Source organism: Leucoraja erinacea, chromosome 7 (assembly GCF_028641065.1).
Source record: "Leucoraja erinacea ecotype New England chromosome 7, Leri_hhj_1, whole genome shotgun sequence".
Taxonomy (NCBI): Eukaryota; Metazoa; Chordata; class Chondrichthyes; order Rajiformes; family Rajidae; genus Leucoraja; species Leucoraja erinaceus.
Genome location: NC_073383.1, coordinates 34638131 through 34656794, shown reverse-complemented (window position 1 = coordinate 34656794; position 18664 = coordinate 34638131). Strand labels below are relative to the sequence as shown.

The window sequence follows — 18664 nt, the reverse complement described above, 5'->3', positions numbered from 1 at the left end:
AAACCATACCAAAGTCACACACAGGAGGTCAGCTTTGGTTGGTCTCCTGGTGTCAGGCACGTGCCGTGAGTGATTACTCGGGGTAGGCAGTCAGTCGACTTTAAAAAAAAAATCTTAAACCGCGCATGCGCAGATTGTTCTCTCCGTAAAAATAAAAATAAAGACCGTAACAATTCAATTTGCCCAAGGCTTCCAATTCTCCTTCATTCTGAATTACTGAATGGGTGGGGGGTGAAGGGTGATGGCAGGTGGAGAGATGGTGGGGAAAACGGGAGCACACCGGGACAAGTTGAATCAGTGGTCATCTTATTAGAAACATAGAAATTAGGTGCAGGAGTAGGCCATTCGACCCTTCGAGCCTGCACCGCCATTCAATATGATCATGGCTGATCATCCAACTCAGTATCCCGTACCTGCCTTCTCTCCATACCCTCTGATCCCCTTAGCCACAAGGGCCACATCTAACTCCCTCTTAAATATAGCCAATGAACTGGCCTCGACTACCCTCTGCGGCAGAGAGTTCCAGAGATTCACCACTCTCTGTGTGAAAAAAGTTCTTCTCATCTCGGTTTTAAAGGATTTCCCCCTTATCCTTAAGCTGTGACCCCTTGTCCTGGACTTCCCCAACATCGGGAGCAATCTTCCTGCATCTAGTCTGTCCAACCCCTTAAGAATTTTGTAAGTTTCTATAAGATCCCCTCTCAATCGCCTAAATTCTAGAGAGTATAAACCAAGTCTATCCAGTCTTTCTTCATAAGACAGTCCTGACATCCCAGGAATCAGTCTGGTGAACCTTCTCTGCACTCCCTCTATGGCAATAATGTCCTTCCTCAGATTTGGAGACCAAAACTGTACGCAATACTCCAGGTGTGGTCTCACCAAGACCCTGTACAACTGCAGTAGAACCTCCCTGCTCCTAAACTCAAATCCTTTTGCTATGAAAGCTAACATACCATTCACTTTCTTCACTGCCTGCTGCACCTGCATGCCTACTTTCAATGACTGGTGTACCATGACACCCAGGTCTCGCTGCGTCTCCCCTTTTCCTAGTCGGCCACCATTTAGATAATAGTCTACTTTCCTGTTTTTGCCACCAAAATGGATAACCTCACATTTATCCACATTATACTGCATCTGCCAAACATTTGCCCACTCACCCAGCCTATCCAAGTCACCTTGCAGTGACAATAATGACAATACTTGTTCAAGGGACCAATTGGGGGGAGAGTTCCTTTCACAACGTGTGGGGAGTCTTGCCAGGGATCAAGTTGCAGGGAGGGCAGGTGTGTTGAGAAGGAGGGTGTCAGGGATCATGCGCGTAACTCACTCACTCACCGCTGCCGCAGCGCTCCGGGCGCGGAGCCACCGCATTGTGGCCTGGGAAGGAAGCAGCTCGGGTGGCTGCCAGCGGCCGCCGGGACCGACAGCAGGACTGGCCGCCATTTCAGCGCCTTCTGCCGGTCCGCTCACCTCTGGCAGTGCTCTCCGTCTGAACACCTCTCACCTGTCGCTCGCTGACTTCGCTCATGTCAGCCACTTCCTGCAAATCCTTAAATTCCCACAGCCGAGTAACCTCAATCGCGCTGTCGGAATTTAAGGATTTGCGGGAAGCGACTGACATGAGTGAGGCCAGGAGTGGCAGGAGAGAGGTTTTCAGACGGAGAGCACTGCCAGAGTTGAGCGGGGGCCGGCAGAAGGAGCTGAGCCACCCGAACTACTTCCTCCCCCCGGCCTCAATGCGGTGGCTCCGTGCCTGGAGCGTTGCAAGTGGGTTACTGGCATGATCCCCGATCCCCGACCCCCTCCTTCTCAACACTCCTGCTCTCCCCGCAACTTTACCGCTGGCCAGACTCCCCAAACGCTGTGAAAGGAACTGCCTTCAGCTCTGCTTGTCATTGACTGCTTCAAGCAGCGCTGATGGCACGTGGGCTGCACAGACCTTCGCAAATTGCAAGTACTGCGGATGAAAGGCACAGAGAATTATGCCTACCTAAGAGATCAATCTCTTATATAGGCATAATTCTCCCATGCCTTTACTATTTATATTTAGTAATTACCATTTTATAATTTTAGTCGGGGTAGGCAGTGACTACCTTGCCTGCCCTGACGGCACGTGCCTGCCTGGTGTGCACCAGTTTTAATAAATCTGTGTAGGAAGGAACATTTCGGGTCGAGACCCTTCTTCAGACCGACCCGAAACATCACCTGTTCCTTTTCTCGAGAGATGCTGTCTGTCCCGCTGAGTTACTCCAACTTTTTGTGTTTATCTTCAGTTTAAACCAGCATCTGCAGTTCCTTCCTACACATTTTATCTGCTCCACTGCAAAATCTCCTCAAGGTATGCTTACTTTAAAGATGTTTTCCTCCTTTCTCTTGACAAGAGTTCTACAACATCCTCTCTCGCTGCACCCCCTCTATGATTCCTCCTGCTCTCCGACACTACGACCACGTTTAGTCAGGCAGCAATTGACACTGAGCGTAAGAGACATAATAGTTAGGTCGATGACATTTTAATGACTGGGTTAATAAAAAAGGGAAATGTAGAGATTTGTACAGTTATAGAAAGGGTATTCTAGAGCTGAGAATAGATAATGGATTGCAGGTTTCTTTTTGGATCCCACTTCTGTTAATGTCCCTTCCAGATTGCTCATCAAATGTCTGTGCCGGTCCTAGTTTGGATGAGCATTGTGGATTTTATTTGGCAGCTGTGCCTTGTGCTCTTGGGCTTCAATCTCTATATTCCCTACAAACCTTCTCTTCCTCCTCCTCTGCCTTTCCCCTTTTAAGGTAAACATTTTTGTATAAGAAAAAAGAAAGGAGTCTTCTGTAACAACTTAAGTCATTTAACATATTTCATTTTCAGTTTAATGTCAAGTTCTATTTGAGAATATCCTTGAGCATATCTGGAAAAACTGACGGTATAAACATATACAATGAAAAGCAATATAAGCATGTTCATAAATTTAAGTTGCTGTATTCTAGTAACGCAATGATTTTTAAACCAATTGCTAAGGAAAAACTTATGTCAGTTACTATGGAATTAAGGATGCACCGTTTTGATAACCTCCACAGCAGTAAAATATAAATTGTTCCATCAATCAATTGTTGTATTTTTTTAGCATATAAAATATAATGAGACTGTTTTTCAATATGGTCTTGCACAGTGGCAGAGCTAGTAAAGCCGCTGACTCACGGTATCAGAGACCTGGTTCAACCTGTGTGGTCGGTGTAGAGTTTCTAAATTCTCTATGTGAGCACATGGATTTTGTGTGGGTGCTCTCGTTTCATCCCTCATCTCAAAGACATGCGAGTTGGTAGGTTAATTGGCCATTGTAAATTGACTTTATTGTGTGGTGATAGGATTGAGGAAGAGATGATGAGAAAAAATGGTTTAATGTAGGATTGTAAATGGTTGATAGTCGGTGTTGACTGAAGGACCTGTTTCTGTGCTGTATGACTCTGACTCTAGATACAATCTCATGTCTTTGCAACCAACAAAATACTTTTGATGTGAAGTCACTGTTTTAAAATAGAGAAATGCCACAGTCAATTTCTGCCCATTGAGGCCCCACAAATAAATGACCTGATTATCTATTTTAATGATAGTTGAGAGGTGAATATTGTGCAGGACATCCAGAGCTCCAGTCATTGTAGGATTTGTACCATGTGATTTTTCAAGGCCGGCCAGAGCCTTAGTGTAACCATTTGACTCTTAGTGCATCTATTTAAATGTTCAGGAATCGGAGATGTAAGATAGGGCACTTATCTTTAACCATTAGAAAGTTGAAACCTTTGACTATGGAATGCTCCCTCAATGATTGTGCCAGAGTTTGAATTTGGATTTTGTGACATCTCTGAAGTGGAAGAATTGTCCACAGTTTTCTAATTTGAAAGCAAGACTGCAAACATTGTTGTGTAAGAAAGAACTGGTTGGTTTAAATCGAAGGTAGGCACAAAATGCTGAAGTAAGTCAGCGGGACAGGCAGCATCTCTGGAGAGAAGGAATGGGTGACTTCTGAAGAAGGGTCTCGACCCAACACGTCACCCATTCTTTATCTCCAGAGATGCTGCCTGTCCCGCTGAGTTACTCCCAACATTTTGTGTCCACCTGCAAACACTGTTGTGAGTTTGGTCAAATTGTAGGAAGGACGTAAACAATGACCCTTGAAAACTATAGGTTGGAAAAGTAGATGGATTGTGGGCAAAGCATGAATAGGGATTATTACAGACATGGAAGTAAATTGGCTTGATGATAGGAGCTGAGGTTAGAAACTCGTGCAACATGGCAAAGTTTGACCATCTAGTTTTGCCTGGAGATGTTTTGGGCAAGAATTGGGGCAATTCTAAAGAGGGTGAGATTTATAACAGGTCTTCCCATTTTTTTTAGCTTGAGGGAATTCTTAGTCAATGCTGAAATAATACTGCTGATATACTGATACTAATTATTAGTATTTCAAGGTGCTAAAAATATTTGTGATTTCATCATAGGATTGATAGGATACTGCTTGATGAACAGATGAAATCTCAATGCTGTACTTGTTCAAGAAACGTTGAATGGACTATAACCTTCTCAAAGTTGCATGTGATTCTGCATTTTAACTAAAGTCATCAACCTAAAAAGTTATTTTTCTCTCCACATGTGCTGTTCAACTTGCTGGGTATTTCTTTATTATGTTTCAACTTTTCAGAATTTGTCATTTCTATTTGGTTGAAATTTAACACATTGTCTTAACTACTGCTTGTGAATTACAATGTGCAAGCTCGATATTCTGACATCTTGTAAATTTTGGACATTTTCCATGCTACGTTTTAAAATGAATTTTGTGCGACATGTTAAAATCTTGAATTTTTGAGTGAATATCAGTGCTACTAGTGTGTGAAAGTCATGTGCCAATATATAAACAGATGTCCAGTTTTGAATGTATTTGTACTTGGCTGCTATCGCCATAATATTGAAACTTGGCCATATTTCAATATGGCATACAGAATTTGACATGCTCTTCGATTGCTTTGGACAAAGGTTGGAAGCAAGAGATGGTTCTCGCTTTAGAAAAGCAATCCTGCAATGGCTCCATAATACTGAATTTATAATATTTGAAAAGTAATGCCGGAAAGCTCAAATACTGAATTTATAATTAATATTTGTAAAGCTACTGCTAGGTGCTATATCTTCACTTCTTGACTTAGAAGGAATAATATTGCATAAATAGTTTGAAACATTTAAGCTCTTAATGGGTATAGTTTTATAATAGATATTTTTAGCTGTGCATTTGGATCTCATGGTGTTATTTTTGGTCTTCAGTTGCTGTATTCACCAGAGGGGAAACCAGAACATGGATTTATTTTTCTAATTGAGAATGAGGATAAAGAAATGTTCATGTATTTTTCTAATTGAAATTCATTAATTGAGGTTGAATATTTTTTGATATTTTGTGGATGTAAATCAACAGAGCTACTGGATTTAAAAACAAAAACATCCTTTGCTGTAGTCAAAGGGTTAAAGTGAAACTGACTGTTGTAAGAATTGTTTAGTGTGCTGCGATTGATTGAAGCCTTGATGGGGGAGGATGCTCATCAGCCTTCAACCAATAAAATATCTTCCTTAACATTCACTCTTCCCTCAATAGCCCTAATTCCCGCAGTGCGTGTTTTAGCTGTAGGTAAAAGGGTTTATAGCACCTCTGCTGTGACTGCTACTGATGGAGGGGGCTGGGATGCTTGGTCAGAATAGAAAGTTCATGCTGTCTGCCGTCTGGTAGGCTCCATGAGGCACATGGCACTTTGTGCAGAACTGGTGAAGTAAAACAGTCAAGAATAAAAAGAGTCATTTGAAATGCAGGACACATTTTTTGTAAAAGCCACACAAACTTGGATCGTCATTGATATGCAAATAGAGGTTTATTGATGAGAGGACTCCATGCTGCAGGAGAGAGGTGCGCCAGCCAGGCTATTTACATCCCTGGAATGTGCGGATGCTCACATTGTCAGAAGATTCTTCAGAAGGCTGTGAAATTTATCATTTGCAATGTCTACAAGCAGATTAATACAGGAGGTGAGGGGATTGCTTTAGAGGGAAAAAAATGGAATATAAATTGTGCATAGTGAGTCGTGGGTCAAAGAGGAAGATGCTGCTACTGGAGATATTCTATGTAACCGATAGATATTGCATGCTTGATAACATCACCATTAAATGCATTTCATGTATTGAGCATTATTATTTAAAAAAAATTAAGGGCATGCATTTTATATTTAAAAAATGTTTGTTCCACTGTAGAGGAAGGTGCATCAACTTTGCAGATTAGGAACAAAATAGTTTAATCTACATAACTGGTTCATATACTTGTTAACATATTAGTTTCTGAGTTAAAGGATCTTCGATTTGAGAAATACAGTTTTTAGTTGTCAAGAGTTACATTTTTTAGGGTGTACAGTAATGGAGGACGTAGTAGCATTTCTATCACAATGCGATCTCTCTGATGTGGCAATGTTTTGAGCAGGTCGTTCTGCAAGGTCCTGATTGGTTGTTTGAGATGTAATGTTTACATTCTCTGGGCTCCAGTTATAATCCATATGATGTTTTATTTTACCCGCATCAATAATAGGAAAGGCATGCAAATCATTTTTTAATTTCATGGGAACAAAAAGGTTAATTTAGTTAAATGCTTGGTTATCTGAGATTTCTGTCAGATGTAAGTTGTATAGTACAGTTAATATTTCACTTTTGCTGTTTATGAGCTTCCCGTTCCATTCGAAGTGCCGCAAAGCCTTTCCTGGTCAAGAAAGCAATGAGACACACTTTTGCTGGGAGATATTTTAACTGTTGTCAAATTGAATTGCTCAGAACTGTGCAATTGTCAGTGCAAATTTATGCCCTGTTACTCTGTTCTACTGCTTTGAATGAACTGCATGAGGATCTCGTGCTTTCATTGAAATGTGCAGCCATAATAGACGCTGAAAATAAAACTCCAAGAAAGGATAAATGTAGAAATATAAACTGATGGAAATACTTAGCCCGTTGAACATCTGTTCAAAGAGAAATTGAGTTGATGTTTTAACTCCACTGATGCCGACTCAACTGCTGAGTATTTCTAGCATTGTTTTCCTGATATATCTATTTTCTAGCATTGCCCATTTTTTCATTTAAAGAATAAAGACAGTTTGGCCGAGTAAACTCACTTTGCTGTAAACCAAAGGAGAAATCCGCTGTCTGTAACCAATTGCATCCCCATGTAGCGAGGCACCAACTGTAAAAAAAAAAGAGTTTCTTCCTGTATTCAATAGCATCCAGCATTATCACATTGTCATCTCTTGACCTGTCCAGTTGTCAGTTTGGTGACCTGACACCAAGTGCTTGATGAGTAAATATTAACTCCAGCTAAATATTGGAAAGACCAAATTACATATTTTCTGTGAAAATCAAAAAAATGCAGATGCTGGAAATCTGAAACAAAGACACGATACAGGAAAAAGTCAGAAGATATTCTGGGCAAAAAGATCAATGTTTCAGGTCTGCAATTATGTCAGAACTGAGAAAGAGAGATATACAAGTTAGTTTCCATTAGGAAAGATGCAGGAGGGTTGTGTTGAACAAAGGGAATGTTCATAACAAGAGGAGTTTGGTATCAAAAACAGGAAGGCAGATTACTATCTAAATGGCGTCAAGTTGGAAAAAGGGGAAGTACAACGGGATCTGGGGGTCCTTGTTCAGTCTATGAAAGTAAGCATGCAGGTACAGCAGGCAGTGAAGAAAGCGAATGGCATGTTGCCCTTTATAACAAGAGGAGTCGAGTATAGGAGCAAAGAGGTCCTTCTGCAATTGTACAGAGCCCTAGTGAGACCACACCTGGAGTATTGTGTGTAGTTTTGGTCCCCTAATTTGTGGAAGGACATTCTTGCTATTGAGGGACTGCAGTGTAGGTTTACAAGGTTAATTCCCGGGATGGCGGGACTGTCATATGCTGAGAGAATGGAGTGGCTGGGCTTGTATACTCTGGAATTTAGAAGGATGAGAGAAGATCTTATTGAAACATAAGATTATTAAGGATTTGGACACGATAGAGGCAGGAAACATGTTACCGATGTTGTGGGAGTCCTGAACCAGGGGCCACAGTTTAAGAAGGGGTAAGCCATTTCGAACGGAGATGAGGAAACATTTTTTGACACAGAGAGTTGTGAGTATGTGCAATTCTGGCGGCGGAGTCCGGTTCTCTGGATACTTTCAAGAGAGAGCTAGATAGGGCTCTTAAAGATAGCGGAGTCAGGGCATATGGGGAGAAGGCAGGAACGGGATACTGATTGTGAATGATCACAATGAATGGTGGTGCTGGCTCGTAGGGCCGAAAGGCCTACTCCTGCACGTATTGTCTATTGTCTATTGACTGTGATAGAGTAAGTCCAAATGGTTTAATGAGGGGAGTTATCAGCACATTAAGCAGCTTGGTCTATGTAATGTGTTGTTTGGTAATGGTAACTGGAAAATAATCCATCATGGGTGAAGTTACTATATTCAACAGGCCAGAAAGGACGGATAATATTTGTTACAATCACAAAAGATATGACCGACATTGATAGCCTCTTTGGTATTTGGATAATTATGAAACAAGATTGGAGGAATTCCAACAAGGAAAGATACTGGTAAATTTGAACGGCAAAGGTGTGTTTGAGGAAATTGAACAAAATGGTTGGAGAACGTGGCTTTATCATGAGACCCCCCCCCCCCCAAGACTCAATTTCTGACTATAGTTGCTGTCTGTATGGAATTTGTAAGTTCTCCCTGTGACCGTGTGGGTTTTCTCCGTTTTTTCCCACATTCCAAAGACGTGCAGATTTTGTAGGTTATTTGGCTTCTGTAAATTGTCTGTAAGATAGTGTATGGGTGATCGTTTATCGGTGTGGACTCGGTGGGTTGAAGGACTTGTTTCCACACTACCCCTAAAAACTAAAACTAAATACAATCAATTCATACTCAAGTACAATAGATATAGCAAAGGGGAAGATACAGAATACAGAATATAGTTCTCAACATTGTAACACATCAGTACATAGACAGAGTCCAATGTTCACAATGGGGTAGAGGTGAATCGGACACAACCCTGTCCTATTGAAGGACCATTCAGAAACCTAATAACAGAGGAGAGGAAGCTGAAAGAATTTGGTGATTGTCCAGGATATTTCAGGGGGGCTGGGGTTGTACCAACAGTGCCCAAGAGGTTTAATTGTTTAAAAAAAAAAGAATAGCATAGCGGTGAGAAAAATGTTTAATTGGTGGACCTCAGTATCAGCAACAGATGTCCAAACTCACCCATACTTATCGGTGTCATAATTAATGATCCTTGGGGTACTTGTCAAGAAATTTTATGCAGAATTGTTGAAAATATGTGAGGCCAGCAGCAAGCAGCAGTATGGGATAACTGCAAAGTAGCACCAAATAGAGCAAAGTACCTTCCACCAAGGAGTGGGGTGGGGGGGGGGGGGGGGGGGGGGGGGGGGGGGGGGTACACAATTAGACCCTTGGCATTGCAAGGTGCAGTTAAAGAGAGACAAGTTTGGGTGCGTTCTTTATAGACCTCTGGAAAGATAAAGATATGTTGAAATGTATATAAAAAGGTTTTGAAAAATGAGATTTTGATGTCTTAGTATAAATAGTTTGGAGATGATTGACTAAGAATTCACAAGTGGGTCATTATAAACCAGACATTGCATTTTATGTTTTGCTTTTACTTTGTAGAATTTTAATTTATGAAGTGCTGTTTCCTCAGTACTGATGTGCCATTTTCTTGTGTTATAGACATCTATTCCAAAGACTATTTTGATTCCCGTAACAATACCAATTTCAAAGTTGAGCGTTCCCCGATTCCGCAACAGCGTTGAGGGTCTTAACCAGGAGATTGAGAGGATTATAATAAAGGAAAGTGGGGACAAAGAGGAGCAGATGATTGTAAGTATTTATTCATTCAGAGCGCCCTCTGCTGTACTGCTATAATGAGAATGCATTGATATTTAAGTTGTTTAGTTTAGGAGCACGACATGAAAACAGATCCGTATGTGCAGGAAAGAACTGCAGATGCTGGTTTAAATCGAAGGTAGACACAAAATGCTGGAGTAACTCAGCGGGACAGGCAGCATCAGTCTGAAGAAGGGTTTCGACCCGAAACATCACCCATTCCTTCTCTCCAGAGATGCTGCCGGCTCCACTGAGTTAGTCTAGCATTTTGTGTCTACCTTCGATGAAAACAGACCCATCGGCCCGCCGACTCCATGCCGACCAATGATCATCCACTTACTTAGTTCTATGCAATCCCACCTTCTCATTTGCTCCTGAAACAATTTTGAAGAGGCCATTTAACCAAAAAATCCTGCACGTCTCTAAGATGTCAGAGCACAAGGAGGAAACCCACCTGGTGACAGGGAGAATGCAAACGCTACAAACACAGTATCCAAGGGCAGAATTGAACTTGGTTCTCTGGCGCTGTGAGGCAGCAGTTCTACCAGCAGTGTCACAGTGCTTCCCCTCTTACTTGTTTGCAATAAAGGTGTATTGTGCCACTATAGAGTCATACAGCACGGAAACAAGCCCTTTAGCTCAACTTGTCCACCCGACCAAGATGCCCCATCTAAGAAAGTCCCATTTGCCTTCATTTGGCCCATATCCCTCTAAACCTTTCCTATCCATGTACCTATGCAAGTGTATTTTACATGTTGTTATTGTATCTGCTTCTCTACCTCTTCTAGCGGCTCGCTCCATATACCCACCATTCACTGAGTCAAAAAGTTGCCCCTGGGGTTGCTATTACACATTCACCTCTCACCTTAAACCTATGTCCTATATTGCTTGATCCCCCTACCCTTGTTAAAATACTTTGTATATTTCCCCTTTCAATTCCCGTCATGATTTTATACACCCGTATAAGATTGCCCCACACCATTCTACACCATTTGCTCAATCTCTCCCCATAGCTCAGATCTTTGAGTCCTGGCCACATCCTTGTAAATCTTCTCTGCACTCTATTCAGCTTAATAGCATCCTTCCTATAGCAGTGAACTCAAAAATGAACACCATACTCCAAATGCAGCCTCACCAACATAGTGGACAATGTAACACAACGTCCTAACTTCTATAGAGTAGAAATAAGGAACTGCAGATGCTAGTTTACAAATAAAAAGAAGCAAAATGCTGAAGTAACTCAGTGGGTCAGGCAGCATCCCTGAAGAACATGGACATGTGATGTTTCGGGCCAGGAACTTTTTTCAGACTGATTGTAAGGGAAGGGGAAGATAGAAGGGAAACAAAAGCTTGTGCACGTGACAATAAATTAAACAGAAACTGAAAGCAAGAAAAATAGAGGGGCTAGTCAAAGCCTGGCTGGTAATAGGTGAACAAAGCTGAGGGGGGGGAGTCGGGTGGGTTGATATGCAGATGGTTGGACAAAGTCCAGAGTTGAAACTAGCTGTGAAACACAAGGATTGAAGATATGCAAATTGTGAAGTCAGAGGTGAAGCTGGAGTAGGTGGAGATGAAGGTGGAGAGTGGAAATTGGTGTGAGTCTAGGTGGGGCACAAGGAAGCGGGCAAAGATGAGGGGATGTGGGGAAAAGGGGAAGGAGGAGGAAGAGGGAAGGGTTGTGAGAGGTTACCTAAAATGAGATAATTTAATGTTTATACCGTTGGGATATATCGGAATATGAGTTCCTCCAATTTGTGTGTGACCTCACTCTGGCAATAGATGAGGCCCAGGACAGAAACAGTCACCAGGTCTATGCTTGCTCTCGTGGATGTACAGGAGGCCATATCAGTATTCCGGATGTAGTAGATGAGGTTAAAGGAGGCGAAGGTGAACCTCTCTCACCTGGAAGAACTGCTGGGGCCCCTGGATGGAAGTGAGAGATGGGTGTTACATCTCTTGCAGTTGCAGGGGTAAATACTTGCGGAGGGGTGGTTTTAGTGGGAAAGGATGACTGAACCAAGGAATTGCAAAGGGAGCGGTCTCTGAGGAAAGCGGAAAAAGGAGAAAATGGGAAGATGTGACTAGTGGTGGGATGATGTGTTGGATGTGAAGTCTAGTGAGGTGACAGGTAAGGACCAGGAGAACTCTATCCTTGTTCGGTCCGGGGGGGGGGGTGGAGCAAGTGCTGAACTACGGGACATAGAGGAGTCTCAGGTGAGGGATCCCAACCTCTATACACAATACCTTGACGGATAAAGTCCAATGTATCAAAAGCCTTCTTTACCACACTATCTACCCTATCTATTGTGCCAAAACAAAGTCTTGAGGCCATTTAGGAAAGTGCAGGACTTTTGTTATGTAAATTGGATCATGACAAAGGAATCTTTTCTCTTTGGCTTGGGTTTCTTTAAATATTTTAATTATCATAACTGAAACATTGAAGTTCATTCCTCATTGCTTCAGAGCGAAAGAGCCATGCTGGGAAATTTCAGATTTGTCAAGCACCACTCTTTTCCCAGGGTGAAATAAAATCGATACTGTGTTCATTCTTCCCATCGTTATTCTGAGGTTTGACAAGATTCTACTCAAATCATCATAACAGCATTGAAGCTTTGACTTTGTTTGTGTAATTATCATATAGTTTTAAAATATTAGAAACAGTCCCATAATCATGTTATAGAATACAAAAACGACCTGCTATCTTTCAGTTCATTATATCTGTTCTTGTCGTATACATATGTGTATGTGCTCATTTTGAAAGACATATCTCTAGATTAACGAGTTTAGAATTGATGCTGGTTAAACTCTTGATATTTAATTTAGTGTTTCTTCCCTATTTTCCAATGGTGAACTCATTCACCATGGACAATACTTTTACATTTAAAAACTAACAACTTTCTTTCTATGACTTACTCCATTTCTATTTCCACATTTGCTAAGATTAGAGTGGTAACCTCAAGCATTAGTTTAACTATATTAAATAGATGCATCAATAGTAATATACAGGTGCACAACCTTTTATCCGGAGTTCCGGAAACCGAAAACCGGACATTTTTTCCAGGATGTCGTCTGCACACCAAAGCTCGCGTTTGGCGCCAAACTTGACCCGAAACGACCCACGGTCAACCCAGGTTTGTACTACTGTAGCGACTGCCTCCTCCCCGGAGACCGTGGAGACACTTAAACATCTGTATATCATTGCTTAAATGTTAGTCAGTTAGTTTGGAGGGCTTTTATGTGAACGGGGGAACGGGGGGGGGGGGGGGGGGGGGGGGGGGGGGGGGTGGGTGGGGGGGGGGGGGGGGGGGGGGTTTTGAAGGGGGAAATTTTAATTCTTAGTCCCCTACCTGGTCGGAGAGGCGGGGAGCAGGCAATGCCTTACCGGGTTGCCGTGCAGTACGCTCCGGAGCGCTGTGGCTGCCGACTCCAAACATCTCGGAGCTGGGGCTGCGGGTGTCCGGCCGCGGGCCGTGGGCCGCGCTGGATTTGGAGCGCCACGCACCCAGGGGTAGAGTTCGCCGAGGTCGGAGCTCCAACCGGCGCTGCCCGCGGCCGGACGCCCGCATCCCCAGCTCCGCGATGTTGGGAATCGGCGGCCACAGCGCTCCGGAGCTTACTGCTAGGCGACCTGGTAAGGCATTGCCCGCTCCCCGCCTCTCCGACCAGGTAGGGGACTAAGAATTAAAGTTTCCCCCTTCACCCCCCACCACATAAAATCCCTCCAAACTAACTGACTAACGTTTAAGCAATGATTTACAATGAGTCCCCGGTCTCCGGGGAGGAGGCAGCCGCTCAAGACTTTTCAAGCCGCCCGAGCTACCTACCTAATCTACGCTAAAAATCTTCCATTCCGGAATCCAAAAAATTCCGAACTCCAAGAAGTGGCTGGTCCCAAGGCTTTCGGATAAAAGGCTGTGTACCTGTATATTGCTTATTATTATGACCAAAACAGTACCCATCACAATTATCCATTTATCAATACGTGAAAACTTAATGTTTATGACAGAAAACTGTTACATATCGCTTTAATATTAACTATATTTATTTTGTGTTTGAGAAATGTTTTTATTACCAAGACAAAACATTACAGACACTCGGAGTCTATATTATTAAAACTCTTTGTGCCGGCAATGTGTCACTCTGGTCTGTTTCTTCCTATCTTCTTCCAAACACTACACAACAGCCTTCCCATTTTCACATATTCTACTCACATTTTTCCCGTCGAAGCGATAAACATCTTCCTGTCGCATTACGACCTATATTTCCAAAGTTATTTATGATTTAAAGTTTCAAAAAAAGCTAAAACCACTTTCTCGAAGAGCGTCCAGTGATGATGTGACAATGCCTCTCACAGTGCACCAATCACAATGGGCTCTCAACCTGCCTGCCGACTGCCACAATGACATCACAATGGGACGTTGCCAACGGTAACGATGGGCTCTCAAGCTGAGTCCCTCTCACAGTGCGCCAATCACAATGGGCTCTCAAGCTGTCCAGGCCCTGGTGCTGCTCTATGACCTGGGAAGGTCCTGGGGCAGTGAATGGGAGTGAGGGGAGGAGGATGAGGGAAATGAGGAGGAAGGAGATGGGATATGGTCTCTATCCCCCCTTCCATCTACCCTCCCCCTCTACTCCCCTCCCTCTCCCTCTACCCCCTCCACCTCCTCCTCCCTATCTACCCCTCTCCCTCTCTACTCCTCTTCCTCTCTACCCCTCTCCCTCTCTATCCCCCTCCCTCTCTAACCCCCCTCCCTCTCTGCTGCCTCTCCCTCTCTACCCACCCCCCCTCTATCACCCCTCCCACTCTACCCTTGCCCCCCCTCCCTCTCCAGAGAGTGGTGACTATTGGGACCTATGGGTGAGTGGATGAAAAATTGCGTTCGGAGACCACCCCTCCCCTGTGATGCTGCGCCCCCCCCCCCCCCCCGGGTTGGGGGACGAAACCCAATGGGTCCCACTTGGTCCAGTTTGATATATAAACACAAAAGGTTTGAAATACTTAGGTTAGGCAGCAGAAATCAATTCCTTTCACTTTGATGGTTCTGTATCAACTCTTCTTGCAGTCCTTGGTTTTTATTTACCATTTTCTTCTTCCTATGGCTGATATTTAGCCTTGTGAGTAAATATTGCGAAGAGATTCAACTATGTTGACTGCCATAGTTGAAACCATTTCTCCCTTCAAAAACATACTTTGCAATAGTAATGGTTGAATTGCAATCTGGAGCTAGATTCCTATCTCATTGGCTCCATCCAAATTCTTGCTGCCCATCTATTTGATCAGGTTTGCACCACACCAGCTGTTGGACAAAAGTTGATCACACATTGGTAACTGAATCAGCTGTTTTACCTTCGAGCGACACCATTCATTGGGCAAGTTTAGACTTTTGTAAATGTTTGGTACCATTAAAAAGCTGATTCTTTGAGCCAAAGAAAATGTACAAAAATGAAGCTAGGAGCAATAAGGTCATGTCCTTAAAAGCATCTACAATGGGCAGTATTAGATTGACATTCAGATTAATTTATTATAATTTACACCAGTATGCAATTGAAACTCCTTGTTTACAAATGCTCATAGGGTAAGCAGTATACCTACAGTAATTGTACCGACAACAATAAATGCAACGTGCAAAATATCAAAATGGTACAAGATTGTAATGCAGTCCAAAGTAGTAAAGTATAAAGTACAATAACAGAATATCCAATTGCAAGAGATAGATATTCATCCCACATCTGGGTGCCATCTTTTAATATAGTAGGTCTTATTTTTATACATATAATTTAATTGTAGTTATATCCATTATATAATGGCATGATGTATATATGTCCAGATACATTTTTGATTAGAGAATTCCATTTTGCAATACAACGCAACCCATTTTAATGATGCATAATGTAAAATTGTGTGGGGTATTGCTTGACCATTGCTATTTATGAAGATACAAAGTTCAGAAAAGTGTTTACATTGTCGAAATGCAAGAATTCATATATTCATTGTAAAGGGCTGTTGCTTCTGCAGCTCAACTTCAAAAACAAATCGAAAAAAAATCCTTCAATAGAACGTAGTGTCATACTGTATTTCAATGTATTTCTCATTGAAAGAACATTTTGTTACACAAATGGAATAACTTACTTAATAAACACTGTATCTCTAGAATTTAGCATGGTGTAAGAGGAGCTAAAAAAAATTGGGTATCGTTGCAATATATTCTTATGATAACTTGAGTAATATGTAACGTTCAAAGTGGCATTCTCTTTTTTTAAACTAGAAATATACCTGGTTAGAAATATGGGTTACAAATAACCCTTTTGCGTCTGAGACCTAATGTTGACATTTTTAATTACAGAGCTGGGAGATATTCGAACTGGTAAACAAGAGCATTGCACACAAATATTACTGATTCAATCTGATACAAAGGGACTTAGGTAGAGGTTTTGCATTTGTATAAATTCACTAAGCTCATTTGATTTAAATAATTAAAATGCAAACTTGCCTTCAAATTGAAAACCGTGCAAAATTGGCTGCAAATAAAGGTTAAATAATGGTTGGTTTTCAATAAAGCAGCTTTTGTTAAGAGTTTGTTCGATCCTAACATTACTTTCAAGGATGGAAATATTTTAGGATTTGTGAAAAGGCTAGATGTAGTTGTCAACTTAGAAATTCAGCAGACTGTAAAAGTAATTTAGGCTGTATTTGCTGCCTACAGGGTTTAATTTGTAAGGCAAAGGAGTTGCACAATTATTATGTCGAGTATTTTTTGATTTTTGCTTTGCTTTTTAAAAAAAAGTGGAGTCATAGCTAAGAACAGCCAAGTAAAGATTAATTTATTTTGTTCCTGCGCACCTGTTCTCTTTACTAGTATACTCTTTACTAGTTTGAATAACAGAACTGAGCCAAACAGCTGCACAGCGAAGCAGCACTAAAACTAGCTTTACTGCTGGCACCCATTTCAGCAGATGGATTAGGGAGCATCTTTCAACCACTGTAAAGCGAGATTGTATTGTTTGAGTGAATAATTCCAGGACATATACCTCCAATCTACCTCCTTTTCCTTCTTCCTTACCACCTCATATAATCAAACCATTTATTGCCCACCCCCCCAAAAAAAAATACCAATGGAATGCATTTGATGTTAAAGATAAAAACAAGTTTGAATGCAGAATTGTACAATTCCGTGCCTTCAGCCCAATAACTCCAAACTATTTGTCTTCCTTCGTTTCCATTCTATCCTTTATATGAAATGTTTTTAAAAAGAACTCTGCAGTTATTAGATTGTGGTACATTTGAATTGGAGGCAGCAATCAGATCAACTCAATCGCAAAATGTTTACAGCATGGAAGGAGGCTATTTGGCCTGTCGCATCTGTACAGACTCCATGTAAGAGCGGGCCAGCTAGTCCCACTCTCAGTCATACTGCACATGTCTTTGGTCCACCAAGTCAGCAGCAATTATCAACCACCCTTTTATACCAAATCCCATGTTATCCTCCTTACATTCCAGACCCTACCACTCCTGTGTGTAACATTAAAATAGTTCCCTATGATTATTTTATATGTCAGTTGGAATAGTTGCTTCTGCACACTCTGTCCATATCCTTTATGATTTTAAATGACTACCTCTGTCAGATTGCCTTGTAAACTTTGTTAAAAAGCAAGCAACTCTTCTGTCTTCTGTTCAAAAAAATGTTTTTTTTAATCTCAATATTTCTTGCCATTTTAAGTGAATAATGAACATTTACACACAAATCTTTGTTCTTGCCTCCATCTAAGAATTGTACTTAATTACCTCTATCCAAGTGGATTTATCCACAAAGTGCAGGCAGTCTTTCTGGTATCCCTTGTTGCTGATCACCACATCCTGAGGTTTTGTTTTAATTGTCTACATCAATTTTTACCCCATCTAGTATCTGAGATTCCAGCAGCCAGATCTACCTTGTGGAGGATTAATTTAATACTTCAGCCAAGACCTTTCCACCATTAGTAAATTATCTTTCCATTGCAACCTTTATCTTGTTCACATACAAGAATACATAAAAATGTGGTGGTGTATAGATGGAATGTGCTGCTCGAGGAGGTAGTTGAGGCAGGTACTATAACAATGTTTTAAAGACATTTGGATGGATAGGAACGTTTCAGGTGGATTTGGGGCACATACAGGGAGGTGGGACTGGTGTACATAGCAGAGTTGCCAAGTAGTACGGGTTTTCCGTATTTTGTACGGAAATGCGATAAGAATATGGATGTACGGATTTGCTTTGTAAAATACTGATTTTTTTCAAAATCAGTATTTTACAAAGCAGCCGTTCAAACAGAAGTATACAAAGAGATGACAAAGTTATGCATTCTTGTACTCTTACATGGGTATGACCGCACATAAAAAACATTTTTTTCAGCAAAATTGCACCGCGTAAAAATACTGATTTCCTCAGTAAAATACTGATTTTCAGGTACTAGAATATTGAAATGCTCTGACAAAACTTGGCAGCTCTGACATAGGGCATCTTGGTCGGCATGGGCAATTTGGGCTGAAAAGCCTGTTTCTGTGCTGTAACACTCTATGACGGACTGATAAAGACAAAAGGAATATCTTTCATAAGGAATTAAATAAATATATTTTATAAGTGTGAGACAATGGCCAACTCCCCTTACAATTAAAGTTGTTACCCTCTTTGAGAACCACATTAACATCTTGGGGATTATTGTTGACTCAACACTGAACTGAAT

The 18664-nt window shown here is 41.6% G+C and overlaps 1 protein-coding gene across 4 annotated transcripts in view; it reads left to right on the top strand.

Moving 5' to 3' along the window:
* LOC129698874 (protein FAM117B-like) overlaps nt 1–18664 on the top strand; it is a 79992-nt gene that overhangs the window by 45222 nt on the left and 16106 nt on the right. For 3 of the 4 annotated variants that reach the window (XR_008723741.1, XM_055638241.1, XM_055638239.1), the window contains exon 5: nt 9788–9937. The exons of the other annotated variant lie outside the window; for it this stretch is intronic. Coding sequence is in view for 2 of the 3 variants with exons in the window: in XM_055638241.1 (XP_055494216.1) it covers nt 9788–9937 (150 nt within the window). In the remaining variant the exon portion in view is untranslated. The remainder of the gene's footprint in view (nt 1–9787; nt 9938–18664) is intronic. 4 annotated transcript variants of the gene reach the window in all.